This window comes from Nuphar pumila, chromosome 15 (assembly GCF_984573655.1).
Source record: "Nuphar pumila chromosome 15, dmNupPumi1.hap1.1, whole genome shotgun sequence".
In the NCBI taxonomy this organism is placed as follows: domain Eukaryota; kingdom Viridiplantae; phylum Streptophyta; class Magnoliopsida; order Nymphaeales; family Nymphaeaceae; genus Nuphar; species Nuphar pumila.
The window spans coordinates 4,410,401-4,425,742 of record NC_143263.1 but is presented as its reverse complement, the minus strand read 5'-3'; the positions used below and the strand labels follow the sequence as shown (position 1 = coordinate 4,425,742).

Sequence of the window (15,342 nt, the reverse complement as noted above, 5' to 3'; positions counted from 1 at the left end):
CCCTATATTCACTTATTTTACCTCATTATTAACTATAATAATGGTGCAATTAAGATGCTAACAACTACGGGTGGACAGCGGGCCGACCCAGCCTGCTAATGGACCAGACCAATCAGGTCGTTGACCCTACTGGCCCGTAAATTGATGGGTTGGGCCACCCATTGGTTAAACCTCAACCCACAGCACCCCATTATGCTGGTGAGCCTAATTGGGTCAAGCTAGGTCATGGCCCAATCATTTTCTACTCAGTTCGAGTCAAACTTTAACCTAATTTATAGGCCTAAGCTCGACCCGTGATGGACTGAGCCAAGCTGCTTGATTTATCGCCCACCTCTGCTTACAAGTTACAACTACACTCACCTACGTCCAAACACATTGAGGAATCAGGGAGAGTTGAAAGCATGAATTCTTGAAAGAGTTACTTATGCTTCCAAAGAATAGAAAGACAATCGGGAGATTTTAATAAAATGGCTGATATTTATGACTACGTTATAAACTCTTCGCTGCCTGGCTTAATCATTAGGGTTTCTCTCGATTTTCATGAAACGGCCGATATTTATGACTATGTTATAAACCCTTCGCTGCCTGGCTTAATCTCTCTCTCTCTCTAAACGCCCACAATGGCGGTCATCTTCTCCGATCTCCACACAGAAGGTGGCCTTAATCACTTCAACCAATTCCTCTCCAACAAGTCCTACATCTCCGGGTACCCCCCAAATCTTTCCTTCTTCCTCGCTCTCTTCGTCTTTTGGGGTCTTGTTTTTTTTTCTTATGGATCCAATACTCTGGTTTTCATCTAAATCTCTTCCTCCTCTTCCTTTTTTTTATTAATCTTTGAATCTCTTATTTTTTTTGGTACATGGTTTGGTGAATCTTTGGGGGTTATGGTAGAGATCAGCTGAGTAAGGACGACATCAGGGTCTTTGCAGTCATCGCGAAGGCGCCCGGCGGCGAGTTCCCGAACGTCGGCCGGTGGTACGAGAGCGTCTCCTGCAGTCTCTCGGCAAGGTTTGATCTTTTTTTATTTGATTTCCTGTATAATTTTCTGGTGTTGTGGATTCTTTCGTTTTCATTTCGTAGTCTGCTTCTTCCCTCCTTTCTGATACTTGGTTTGGTGGAATTATGATGGAAGTAGGACTTTGGGTACTTGGTTTTGTGTGTTTATTGATTTCGTGTTGCGACTGTGATTTTGGGTGCGTTGGTTTATCAATGAATGATGATGCATTGGTAATTCGGTTGGTTGTAAACATCAAAAATTTTGGCAGATTTCATGATATTGTAGGAATAATTTACTTGTTTTTCCCATGAAAAACAACCATGGTGAACATTGAAATCGAGAAGGTAGTAGGGAGATGAGGGATAAAGAGGGATGTGACCAGAATTCTGTCATAGGATAACAAACATACATTTAGAGTTCATTGAAGGGGTAGGAACCGCAAATAGTTTTAATTTAAATGTGGTTCATGACCAAGTTATGTTTAGGCCGCTGAAAGCGGCTTAGCTGGACGGTTTTGCGGATAATTGCATCCTTTCGATTGATATGATTTTCTTGGTGATGGTGCATCTGAAGTTCTTGATTGTCTTTCCTATACATTTTCAGTAGTCCCCTGCCGTTTGGCTGGTGTGACTATTATTAAACTTTGATTGTTGTGGGCATACGATCTTCGATTTAGTTTTCTGTCTACAAAAGAGAGATTGGTGGTTTTCTAAACCTAGTTACTTGGAATATGGAAAGCACGAGTCCTTTTAGGCTATCACATTTTTTTGGTTCTTGTATGATTAGGATGTTTGTTAAGCTTTTATTTAATTTGTAAGTAATTAAATTAATTTTGCTTCTTATTGAATGAAAAGAACGAGATTAAATGTGTCTCTACCGTTGGTCATCAGTAGGCTGCAATCTGCATTGTTTTGACCAAGGTTGTCTTATCATACCATATTGTATGATAAAGTACAATACATATCGTTACTATGAGGGAAAACGATATGATATGATTGTGAAAATCTCTACAAAAAGAGATTGTGTGTAACACCACAATACAAGAAATACAAAGAGTGCACAAAGGCACAAAGGAGAACACTCACAAGTGCACGAAGGCACGGATACACATGCACAACAGCATGAAACAAAATGAACTTCAATTCATAAGTTCCCAAGAGGGGCTTTACAATATTGCATATGCACTCACCAAAAAAGAATATGTTTACAAGGGCCACTAAGGCCTATTTATAATGCAAAAAGAAGCCACATGTACAGCTCAATATGACTGTTGGAGCTGCACCCAACGGTCACATTTGTGACTGTTGGGGCAGCTCCAACAGCTATATGGAGCTGTCCCTTTCACAACAGTCAAAAAGAAAAAAAAGGGTAAAAAGCAAAAGTAAATAAAAAAAAAGAAAAAGTAAAAATGTTAGCTCATTAGGGTGGCTGACACCTATTGAGTAAAAGGACTGAAATACCCCTGATGGGTATTTCAATTTACAGTTAAAAGAGACATAATATTTTAACACTCCCCCTCAAACTTAGGGTGTCACGACCGAAAGTTTGCCAAGAAGGAAGTTAAATCTTGGAGAACACAGCGCCTTAGTGAAGAAGTCTGCCAGTTGATATTCTGATGTAACATAAGGAAGGTCAATGGTTTTTCTTAAATATTCTTCACGAACATAGTGGCAGTCTATCTCGATATGCTTCGTGCGCTCATGAAATGTGTGATTTTTGGCAATGTAGATTGCACTTTTATTATCACAACATAATTTTGTGGGTCCTTGAACTTGAATATTCATATCTTCCAACAAGTTGCGAATCCAAACAATCTCCATGGTAGTAGATGCCATGGCTCTATACTCAGCTTCGGTGGATGAAAGCGATACTTTTTGCTGCTTCTTGCATCTCCAAGAGATTAATGATTCACCTAAAAAAATACAGAAACCAGTGGTGGAGTGACGGTTATTTGTGTCACCTCCCCAATCAGAGTCAGTATAAGCAATTAAACTTAATTCAGACGTAGAAGATAGAAATACTCCCTTGTTTACTGTACCCTTTATGTATCTGATGATGCGAAGGATGGCGCTCATATGGACTGTAGTAGGTGCATGTTGAAATTGACTAGCAACATGTACTGCATGAGAAATATCAGGCCTGGTAATGCTGAGATACGTTAGGGATCCAACCAGTTGCCGGTGAGGTGTGGGATCTTTTAAGAGAATCCCATCATCAATCTTCATCTTTGAACCTACTATTTCAGGAGTTTCGCAGACCTTGTCATCTGTGATTCCTGATCTATCAAGAATCTCACAAGCAAGTTTAGTTTGAGACAAAAAATAGCCTCTCTGAGAATAGGCAACCTCAATTCCCAAAAAATATGTCAGAAATCCTAAGTCTGACATTTCAAATTTTGAAGTCAAAATAGATTTAATGCTCTTGATTCCTTTGATATCATCACCTGTTATTAACATATCATCAACATATAACAATAATATAACAATCCCTGCATCAGATTTCTTAACAAACAATGCAGTGTCAGTATAGCATGAAGTGAAACCATTTTCAGTCATTACATTGTTAAACCTATCGTGCCAAGCCTTGGGTGCTTGTTTCAGTCCATAAAGAGCTTTACGAAGACGAAGAACTTTATTTTTAGGGATTTCCATACCAGGTGGAGCATCCATGTAAACTTCTTCATTAAGATCTCCATTTAAAAAGGCATTTTTGACATCCATTTGGTAAATATTCCATTTTCGAATTGAAGCAATGGTGATAAGACATCTGACAGTAACCATACGAGCTACTGGAGCAAATGTCTCTTCATAGTCAATCCCATATTCTTGACTGTACCCTTTAGCTACAAGACGAGCCTTATACCTTTCAAGAGAACCATCACTCTTAGTCTTGACCTTGAACACCCATCGACATCCTATAGTTTTCTTGCCATTGGGAAGAGATTGAAATTCCCAAGTGTTAGCTTTCTTAAGAGCTTTGAGTTCACTCTCCATGGCTTCTCTCCATTCAGTACATTGTTTGGCTTCTCCAAAAATTTTTGGTTCAAAATAAGAGTGAATGGCACTCAAACAAGCTCGATATTTAGGAGAGAAAGAATCAAAAGATACGAATCTAGAGGGAGTCCTTCTAGTTCTTTCAGTTCTCCTAGGATGAGAATCATGAGTGGAAATAGTCTCACTAGGTTCACTATATAGTTCAATAGCACTCCTAAAGGTGCTTCTATCTTTATGCGAATAAGTGATGGGTTCTCTAGATACATTTTCTTCTTGAGGGGTAGAAGGGTTAGAGTTATTGTTGATCACAACCATTTCATTTTCACTATTATATGTTGATTCATCATCACTAGAGATATCATCATCCTTAGATAAAAGGTCAAAAAGAAAGGAGTAATCGGCATTTTCTAAATGAGATTCATTTTTTTCAAAACCACTATCATTTTCCAAAATAGTTATATTTCTTGAAACATATAATTTATCATTCTTAGAGTCATAACATCGAAATCCTTTTATAGTTTCCGAATAGCCAAGGAAAGCACAAGGAATGGCTTTTGGTGAGAGTATCATTTTTATCGGTAAGAACAAAGCACTTACAACCAAAAACTCTCAACCTATTATAATCAGGTTCTTTTTCATATAGAATCTCAAAGGGAGAAATTTTATCTAAATTTTTGGATGGAAGTCGGTTGATAAGATAGACGGAAGCAAGAGCCGCTTCGGCCCAAAAATTTTTAGGAATATTTTGGGAAATGAGAAGGGTTCTAGTGGTTTCAATGATATGCCTATGCTTTCTTTCGGCCAAACCATTTTGTTGTGGGGTCTTAGGACACGATCTTTGATGGACAATGTCACAATCCTCAAGATATTTCTTAAACTCATTAGAGAGATATTCACCTCCGGAATCAGTCCTAAATATCTTTAAATTACTATTAAATTGATTTTTAATCATCATATGATATGTTTTAATGAGTGGAGGAAGAGTACTTTGGTGCCTTTATATAAGAATAAGGGTGATATACAAGATTGCACAAACTATCGTGGTATAAAACTCATGAGTCATACTATGAAACTTTGGGAGAGGGTGATTGAGTCTAGGTTGAGGAAGGTTGTCATGATATCGGAGAATCAGTTTGGTTTTATGCCTGGAAGATCAACTATGGAAGCTATACATCTTCTTAGACAACTTATTGAAAGATATAAAGAGAGGAACAAAGATTTGCATATGGTTTTTATTGATTTAGAGAAGGCTTACGATAGAGTACCTAGGGACGTTCTCTGGTGGACAATGATGAAGAAAGGTGTTTCTCTCAAGTACATTAGTATAATTAAAGATATGTATGAAGGAGTAGTAACCAATGTCCGCACTTGTGGAGGGGTGACAACCAATTTTCCGATAACGGTTGGGTTACATCAAGGATCTGCTTTAAGCCCTTTCCTATTTGCGATAGTGATGGATGAGCTTACGAGATCAATTCAAGAAAATGTACCGTGGTGTATGTTGTTTGCTGATGATATTGTTTTGATTGATGAGTCTAGAGCTGGGGTTAATGCTAAGTTAGAATTATGGAGACAGACATTGGAAGCTAGAGGTTTTAAGTTGAGTAAGAGTAAGACTGAATATATGGAATGTCGGTTTAGTAAGCAACGAAGTAGTGATGGGAGTGTAGTGAAGCTTGGTGAGCAAGAAATACCGGTGAATGATTATTTCAAATATTTGGGATCCATCATTCAAAAGTATGGAGAAATTGATGGAGATGTAAATCATAGGATAAAGGTTGGGTGGATGAAATGGAAAAGTGCAACTGGAGTGCTGTGCGATCGTAGAATGCCATTGCGGTTGAAGGGAAAGTTTTATAGGACGACGACTAGACCCGCTTTACTATATGGTACGGAATGTTGGGCTGCCAAAAGACATCATATTCAAAAAATGAGTGTAGCTGAGATGCGGATGCTTAGATGGATGTGCGGAAATACAATAAAAGATAAGATTCGGAACGAGGAGATACGTAAGAAGGTAGGTGTTGCACCCATTGAAAGTAAGATGCGAGAGAATCGTTTACGGTGGTTTGGACATATTCAGCGAAGGCCTAATGATGCTCCAGTTAGAAGGTTGGAGAAATGGGAAAATATATTAGTTAAAAGAGGTCGGGGTAGGCCTAGGAAGACTTGGATGGAGATGATAGGAAAGGATATGAATGCTTTGAACCTCACCGAGGACATGGCATTGGATAGAAATGATTGGAGGAAAAGGATTCATGTGGAAGACCCAAAATGAATTTCTTTTTTTGTTCATATCGCTGACCCCAATTGTTTTGGGATGAAGGCGTAGTTGTTGTTGTTGTTGTTGTTATATGATATGTTTTAAAACATGAAAAAACTTCATGCTTATGTTTGAGAAAATGTATCCAACAATATCGTGAGAAATCATCTACAAAAATCACATAGTAAGCAAAACCACCTTTGGATATGACAGGTGCCGGTCCCCAAACATCCGAGTGAATAATTTCAAAAGGTTTAGTACTAAACATAGTTCTTGGTTCAAAAGGTATACTTCTCATTTTTCCAAGAATACAATCATTACAAGATAAAGTATTTTTACAAAGATCTTTAACAAAATGTAGATAGGATAACTTGGTAATGTTGGGATGACCAAGTCTCTTGTGCCAAACATTTATGTCTTTATGTTGGGCCACATTACAAAAGGTGTTTTTAGGAATTTGAAGAAAGTCCACATAGTACAAGTCTCCTTTCCTAGAGCCTTCCCCAATCAATCTCCCGGACCGGTGATCCTGTATTAAACATTTATTAGATGAGAATTGAATGTTACACCCAAGGTCCGTGAGTTGAGAAACGGAAAGCAAGTTTAAATTTAATTTTGGTATAAGTCTAATTTTTGGAATAAAGAAGTTTTGGGTTTTAAAATTTTCAATTCCCTTAATTTCTAGAGAAGTACCATCCGCGGTCGAAACAAAAGAAGGTGACACATTTTTAGAATACTCGGAAAGAGATGAAATGTTTGGGGTCATATGAAAGGATGCACCCGAATCTAAGAGCCAAGAAGTTTTACCTGGAGGAGAAGAGGTGGATACGGCGGCACCGGAAATAGCTCCCTTTAGAAGAGGTTGAAGAGCCTCCACAATTTGATTGAGAGATAGAGCTTCTTTTGAAGATTCCTCTTTGGATGGTTGAGATGTAGTTGCCATTGCTAGAAGTTTCTTCCATTTTGGGCAAACCGGTTTGATATGACCCGGTTCTTTGCAAAAGTGACACGAGATTTTGCTATAATCTCTTCTTCCTCCTTGATTTTGATTCTTAAAATGAGGAGGTCTATATGTTCTTAAATTGTTACCGGGTCTAGAAACGGCATTAACACCATCACATTCTTCTTGATTTGTGGACATTGCAAGCACACTAGGATTTTGCTTGCTAATGCCCATACGGGTTTCCTCTCCACTTAATTTAGTTAAGACATCTTCAAGAGAAGGAGAGGTAAAAGAGGATAGGAGAGAAGATCTTATTTGCTCAAACTCGGGCCTTAGCCCATTCAAAAAATTGAAGAATCGGTCTTCTTCTAATTGCTTATGACGAAGCTCTATGGCTTCTCCACTCCACTTGGGTTCAAGCATGGCAAGCTCATCCCAAATTGAAGAGAGTTCCGCAAAATACTCTCTTATAGACATATCACCTTGAACAAGAGTTAACGCTCTCTTTTGAAGATAATACTTATGGGACAAGTCCCTAGAAGTATACATCTTCTCAAGATACTCCCACGCTTGAGAAGCCTTTTTAAACTTTATAATGTTGGCATTAATCCTTGTCTCAACGGAAGAGAAAATCCAAGACAAGATCTTAAAATTCTTCATTTCCCATTGCTCATGTTTCCTACTATATTCCTCAAGAGCATTACTTCTTTCATCTCCCTCAAGGATTTTGATTTCTCCTTCTTTAACCAAAGTAATTTTAGGCTCGGGTTCCGGAATCGAGCCTTGAATGTAACCCCAAAGCCCTTTCCCTTTGATGTGAGCTTCCATATTTCCGGCCCACACATGATAATTTGAGCCATTTAGCTTGAAACCAAGAGAAAAATGGGAGTCTTTCTCACCCATTAGAGAGGAAAGAAGAGAGAAAAGAATACGTACCACAACAAGATTTTAAATCTTTCTTGTTGTAGTAATCTTCTAAAATATTGAATGAAGAAGAGCCTTCACTCCAATCACCAAAAAGTTGAAGGCATGTTTTTCGAGGCACTTGATATTGAGAAGAATCACACTAATTTCTTTCTCCAAACAACCTTGCTCTGATACCATGTGAAAATCTCTACAAAAAGAGATTGTGTGTAACACCACAATACAAGAAATACAAAGAGTGCACAAAGGCACAAAGGAGAACACTCACAAGTGCACGAAGGCACGGATACACATGCACAACAGCATGAAACAAAATGAACTTCAATTCATAAGTTCCCAAGAGGGGCTTTACAATATTGCATATGCACTCACCAAAAAAGAATATGTTTACAAGGGCCACTAAGGCCTATTTATAATGCAAAAAGAAGCCACATGTACAGCTCAATATGATTGTTGGAGCTGCACCCAACGGTCACATTTGTGACTGTTGGGGCAGCTCCAACAGCTATATGGAGCTGTCCCTTTCACAACAGTCAAAAAGAAAAAAAAGGGTAAAAAGCAAAAGTAAATAAAAAAAAAGAAAAAGTAAAAATGTTAGCTCATTAGGGTGGCTGACACCTATTGAGTAAAAGGACTGAAATACCCCTGATGGGTATTTCAATTTACAGTTAAAAGAGACATAATATTTTAACAATGATACACACTCAGTATCGCGTAACGATACGACCTGGATCGTACTATACGAGCTCAACACACTTAAAAAGGGTTTGCTTCATAATTTTACGGTTTTGGATTTTAAAGACCTCTTGAGAGCCGAATCCCTCATTTGTGTAGATGCCATTAGAGGGAAACCCATGCACCCTAGGAGCCGTGAGAGCGATTTGGGGGCCGATAAGTGCGCAAGGAAAAGGGCTTTTGCGATTTTCTTAAGAGTGCATTTTCACATTTTTTCACTCAATAAAGTGGGTTGAGGTAAAAAAATTCTTAATTCTTTGTTTCTTATTGAGTTTTTTTTTGGAGAAAGATGTGGCTGGTGTTAGTAGTGTCTCTGCGAACACAAAAAGAAGCGGAGAAGGAGAAAAAGGAGGAGGACAAAAGAGTTCTTCAAGAGCAGGTAGAGTTAGGGGCGCTATTAGGTTTTCTTATCCGACATTCATATTGTTATGACTCCTCAACATTTAGTCGAGCAGTCGAATGTCACAGTTGTCAATATTCGTATTGTTAGGACCAGAGTTGTCGGTCGGGGAAGTGGGAGCGAAAAGCTATTCAGGAAGCGAGACACTTTCAAAATTTTAGAAAGCGGAAATCGCATGATGACTTAGAAGCGAACCAGGAATCATCTTGGAAGCGACCTAGGAAGCGAAAAAAGTGGAAAAATAAGAAAAATAAAAACACACAAAAAGGGGGGGGGGGATTAAACATGGCAGTGGACCAGGGGAAAACGGGGCCTCGCCCCTCCTCGCCCTGTTTGGACCGAGGATGAAGAGCATGAAACGGGGGTGAAGGCGTGGATGGACTTACACTTTCCCCCGCCCCATCCCATCCCATCCCATCCCATCCCATCCCATCCCATCCCATCCCCATTAATAATATTACTAAAATACCCTAACCTAAGTAATAAAATTACAAAAAAAAAACACTTATATATACTAACTAACCCTAAATCGTATGAATAAAAGAATGGAGTCAGTCGCCGACTCGCCGCCCAGAGAGAGAGAGAGAGTCTCTCTTTGCCGCATTCACCTTCTCCTCTCTGCGAAAAAGAAGAAAGAGAGGTGTTCGCTTCTCGTGATGGATTGCCCCCTCTTCCTGCCAAGGAAAAGGAGTTTTCTCCTTTTTTCTCTGTGGAGTTTTCATCGTCGACGATGACCGATCGAGCTAGGTTTTGGACTTTTTTTACAGGTATGATTTTTCTTTTTCTTCTTTTTGTGATTGTTATTATATATATTATGTGTATTTTTTGGTTATTTGTTTTGTGAATTTTTGATTTGGTGTATGGAATGAGGTTTTTAGAGGAATCAGGTTATTTTGAGGGGGTTTTAGGGTTTTGATTTCTATGTGGGATGGTGTTTTGGTGGGGATGGAGGCGGGGACAGGGATGGAGATAATTATGTTGAGACGGGGCGGGGGTGGAGGTCCAAAGTCCCCCCCCCCCCCCGCCACGGGGATGGACCAGGGATAAAGGTTATGTTTTTGAGACGGGCGGGGGTGGAGACCTTGTCCCCCGCCCCAGTCCAGTGCCATCCCTAAGGGGAATCGAGCTTCCCGTAAATGGGAAGTGCTTCCAAATTTTTTTAGGTACTTCCTAGCACATTTCAAAAGCATCATGTTTCGCATTTTCGAAATACGCTTCAAGGAAGCACACTTCCCCATGTACTATGGCACTTTCGGTAACCCTGGTTAGGACTTAAGTTTGTTATGTATGTGTAAACTTGTCGAATATTTGTATGTATGCCTATATTTTTATTTGGTGGTTAATGGATTATTTTTTATTTTAGATCTTTTAATGTCGTCTTCACGTTCATGTCATAGAGATGATTCTGCAAAAACATGAATGATGTACCATGACGTGTGTTTTGTGATGCTATTATTAAAGGTGGGCTTCATAGATTTAAGCAACATATTGTAGGTCTTCATCAAAAAGTACGTCAATGTGATTCTTCATCTATTCTTTGAACTAGAAGCAATTAGGGGTGGCAATTGGGTCGTGTCGGCGGGTTGGCGGGTCAGCATACCTCAACATGAACCCGACCCGTTTATTAAACGGGTCGGCTGTGGCAAACACGAACCCGACCCATTTATTAAACGGGTTGACCCGCCCGCCTAACCCGTTTATTAAACGGGTCAGCCGGGTTGGCGGGTTGGCATACCCCTAACACGAATCCGACCCGTTTAATAAACGGGTTACGCGGGTCGACCCGTTTATGATACGAACCCGTTTAAGCCAAACCCGAACCTGCCTAGGAGGCGGGTCGGGTCGGGTCGGGTCGGGTCAGGTTTTGCCACCCCTAGAAGCAATTGACAAAAGAAGAATGTTGCAAAAATGCAAAGAAGAAAAACTTTCAACCATTGTTGCAGATTTTAAAGATGAGGATGATGACCCACTTGCCAAAAAAAGGTGAGAATATGAAGAAGTAGTGGCATGGCATTGGATGCAACAATGTGGATTTTCTGTCCTAATTCTTGGTTTGTAAAAAAATAGGAACTTTATAGTTTAGACTTTAGAGATGAAGATTAGCATATAAGACATTGGTTGCATGTTGATGTTTTTAGTTATCATGGACTCTCAATAGTTTAATTATGACTTATGATATTTTAGTATGACTTGGATGTGAATTTAATATTGTTAAGACTTTAATTGTGTTTAAGATATTTTTTTGCCTTTTATTTACATTGTTAGATATCAGTTGCATGGTTTGTTTCATGTGTTATGATTTTTTTAGGTTTTTCGCTAATTTTTTCTGATTTTTTTGGGGGATTTTTTGAGAATTTATATTAAAAATTATGATTTTTTACAATACGGTGTGAAACATATCTTATTTTGGGTCTGACGGATATGGGTAACAATATGATTCTTACAACCTTGGTTTTGATAGTTATTACAATAATCCGTTTCCTATCATGCCCAACGTCTAGAAGCAAAATGGTGATGGAGCTAATTAAGTCGAGCTTCTTCTGTTATTGTATTTTTATGTTAGCTAGTGTTTTGTCAGGGAAGTGTTTATACCTGCTGTTTCTAGAGTGCCACTTTTGACTTAGCAGTAAGTACTGAGTAGGAGCTATTCTGTCGCCTGTTATATGCACTTTAAGCCATTAGAATGAACATGCATACTTCAGTAAGATGCTAACTGTTGTGAATTGCTTTTCATATCATCAAGAAGTGTTTCACCCAGAGTTCAAAGGGAGGGAACTGTTGACCAAACTAGGCGGTGCGTTTCTTAAGTCATCTATTAAGGGATGGTCTTTACTAGTATGAGAATCAAAGTATCAAACCAACTAAATCACAATATGCTTAATTAGTGACATGCTGGTTTATGTTTACACATTGGCAAATTTCGATGTATTGTTGGGGAGGTCAAGAGAGGTCAAAAAGAAGTGTTACCTGAAGGGAGAGTTGGATAGAAGCATGAAGAAAATATTGTAAAGTACCACTGAGAAGAAAGGAACTAGGTCCTCCTCCTGGTATTGGTTAAAAGTCATCATCATACTCAGAGCTCCGTATGTCATTCTTTACTTCTTTAGGTAGTTGCTAAAACATTTATGGACAATGTTGTGAGGACTTGAATTTGAACCTTATCATGTCTGTCTATGCTCATGTATCAGTAGTTTGAACTATAAAATATCAGGGACTATTGTTCTCATTATGGGCTTCATCTTCATCTTTTTGTTTTCCCCTTCCATTATCCTTTTCTTGATCTTTAACTTGCCGTATCTCTGTTGGGTGCTGAAACTTTGATGCTATCTTGAAATTATGTTGTCATTTTTATGGTATGATGAAATCTCCTTCTCATGTTTCTAAGACTATACTGATAGAGTCGGTGCTTTGCTTGTTTCTATTTTGTGTCGTGGTGACTCGCAGTTGATCAATGCAGGTTTCCTGGCAAAAGTGTTGGAGTCAGAATAACTGGTCAAGCATCTGCAGGTGCACGTGTTGAGAAAGTTAAAGAGGTCTGCACATTCTTGTTTCTGATGTTTTGCAGCTTATATTCATGTGGTGCACATATCATATACATGCATACGAAACCAGTAAAAATACACACACACTTGGGCATGATGTTCAAATGCCTTGCTGACTTGTTATGGTTTTTAGGCCACACCAGAGGGAGATGATGATGACTTGGATCTTTTCGGAGACGAGACTGAGGAGGAGAAAAAGGCTGCAGAAGAGCGGGAGGCAGCTGTTAAAGCATCTTCCAAGAAAAAAGCGAGTAGGACTTTCTTCTGGTTTTGTTGATGTTCACATTGGTCTTCAGTAAGAAAATATGAGAAACAAATAAATGAACAAAAATTTGTTAAGATTGATTATGATAAACTACCTTAGGCTGATAGCGAGGAATTAGTTGTGATTCTATTCTAACATCAGCTTATCTTATATAGTGAACCTTATGTCAAAAGAAATGTTGCTTTACACGTTAAGGAAAATATGATTTCTCGTAGACAGTTGACCCTTGAGTCATTTGAGTATATCGAATGTGTTGCCAACATCTTATTGTGTTCTCATTGTCTTGGTTTTTTTTCATGGTTCAACTTTAGTTGGAAAATCCTCTGTTCTTTTGGATGTGAAGCCATGGGATGACGAAACTGACATGCAGAAGCTGGAAGAGGCCGTTCGGAGCATCCAAATGCCAGGCCTTTTATGGGGAGCATGTACTATTTCATGTCTTTGCTTTTTCTCCTCACCCTTCTTTTTCATTGCACCGCTTCTCTTTGTGCATCTGTGAAAATGTAGATATTGATTCTGTTCCCATTTACAGCAAAACTCGCTCCAGTTGGTTATGGCATAAAGAAGCTGCAGATCATGATGACCATTGAGGATGATCTTGTTTCTGTTGACTCCCTTATAGAGGAGCACCTCACAGTTGAGCCAGCAAATGAATACATACAGAGCTGTGACATCGTTGCTTTCAACAAAATCTAGACATGGTGAAATCAACCATTTGGTTATTGTTATGTCACTTTCTATTTAGGGGTTAAAATTCTTTATCTTCTGCGTATTTAGTTGCAAATATTGCCAGCTGCGGCATCAGACATTCTTATACAGCTGAGGGGTTTGTTTTTCCTTAATTTTCATTGTTTAGAATCTTAACAATTTTTGGGTAATTTAATATCATGATAATCTTATTAATATCGCCTTTAAGTGAGATCATTGTGTTAATTTCAGGTAGTGTTGTATTTTTTAGTCTCAGTGATCATCCTAAACAATAGTTTGCAATTAAAATATTCTGCCACGGGATGCCATGCTAGATGGATTCGATCCTGGGCTTTCAGCTTGACACAGGACCCCGCTTACCACATGGGATGCCACCACGGTGGTTCCAAATCCGGTGTTTTGGCAACACCATTGTTCCTAAACAGCAGAGAGCATGAGAGCTCTGGCAGAATCACAACACACCTCCCACTCAAGGCTCCCAAACAGAGCCTTGGGCTTTGTTTGGGAGCCCACCGTGGGCGCCAGAGATAAGAGGGATTCCATAGTTTACTAAAATTGTTTGGGAGGAAAGCATTTCAGGAATCGTGGTAACTGGTTTAGCATTCCACGTTGGCAATACCCACCCATTTCCTCAAACCAACTGCATTCATGATTAGGTGGTAATTACCAAAGTTCATGCCAACGGCTACTCCGGCTGCCAGTTCAAAATCTGCCACTACCTCCACGACTGCCCTCGCTGGCAATAGGCCACTCAAGCTGTTCTGCACATTTTCATGTTACCCAAACAACTCAGTGTAGGAAATAGCCCCAAAGGGGCTTGGCGTAGTGGGATGGGGCCTAGACCGCTAGGCAGGCTGTCTAGATTCAAATCTCACTCATAGGTTAAACCAAAATGCTTTGCTTCAATGGGTATGTGTGTTTCTTAAAAATTTTGTGTTTTTTGCCAAACATGGCTTGTTCTCCCCAGGTTGAAATCCCTCTGACTCTGCCACATGGGGCTTAAGAGATATCTGGTAGGGGTATTCCTAACCCCAGCTTGCCTTTCAAAATAAAAATTGAAACACTTTTTGGCATGAGCCTTGAAGAATAGAAGGGGAAAGGTTGATGTGAAGGAGAAGGCATTTTGTAAGTGCAACCTCCCATCAGATGCATGTATTTATGTTTGAGCTGGCCCTTCTATTAGCTGTTTTCCTCCCATTTCATTCAACAAACTGTGGAATCAGCACCTTCATAAACCCAGTGGGGTTAGATCTCTGATCATGGGGCAGTTTTTTCGTGTAAATATAAAATAAAAAAAAAAGGTGCTACCATTTCAAAATTAGTTGATCCCCAATCACGTTTTATTAATATCAACTACAAATCAATTGTTCACAGCTGGCAAGCTAGGTCGGCTTAAGGCTTGTAAAAAATTGAGCGTGGTCAAGAGTTCAATGCTTGGGGGTTCGATTTGAGGAAATACTCGTAGAGTTTTGCATTGCTGACACCAATCAAGTATATACAACAACAATAATTGGGGTTGGCGATATGAACCAAAAAAGCAACTCATTCTAAGTCTTTCACATGAATCCTTCT

The 15,342-nt window shown here is 39.2% G+C and overlaps 1 protein-coding gene across 1 annotated transcript; it reads left to right on the top strand.

Moving 5' to 3' along the window:
- Positions 1-517: 517 nt before the first annotated feature.
- Positions 518-13,965, top strand: LOC149814203 (elongation factor 1-beta 2-like). The gene is made up of 6 exons (XM_089989829.1): positions 518-706; positions 892-1,008; positions 12,713-12,788; positions 12,931-13,048; positions 13,374-13,487; positions 13,595-13,965. The coding sequence occupies exons 1-6, from the start codon at positions 621-623 to the stop codon at positions 13,756-13,758; spliced, it is 675 nt and encodes a 224-aa protein (XP_089845955.1). The 5' UTR covers positions 518-620; the 3' UTR covers positions 13,759-13,965.
- Positions 13,966-15,342: the final 1,377 nt, after the last annotated feature.

Excerpts from the sequence above, each read along its gene's own strand:
- LOC149814203 (XM_089989829.1), top strand. The coding sequence starts at position 621 with ATGGCGGTCATCTTCTCCGATCTCCACACAGAAGGTGGCCTTAATCAC. Across the intron at positions 707-891 it reads AACAAGTCCTACATCTCCGG|AGATCAGCTGAGTAAGGACG; the intron begins GTACCCCCCAAA and ends GGGTTATGGTAG. Across the intron at positions 13,049-13,373 it reads ATCTTCCAAGAAAAAAGCGA|TTGGAAAATCCTCTGTTCTT; the intron begins GTAGGACTTTCT and ends GTTCAACTTTAG.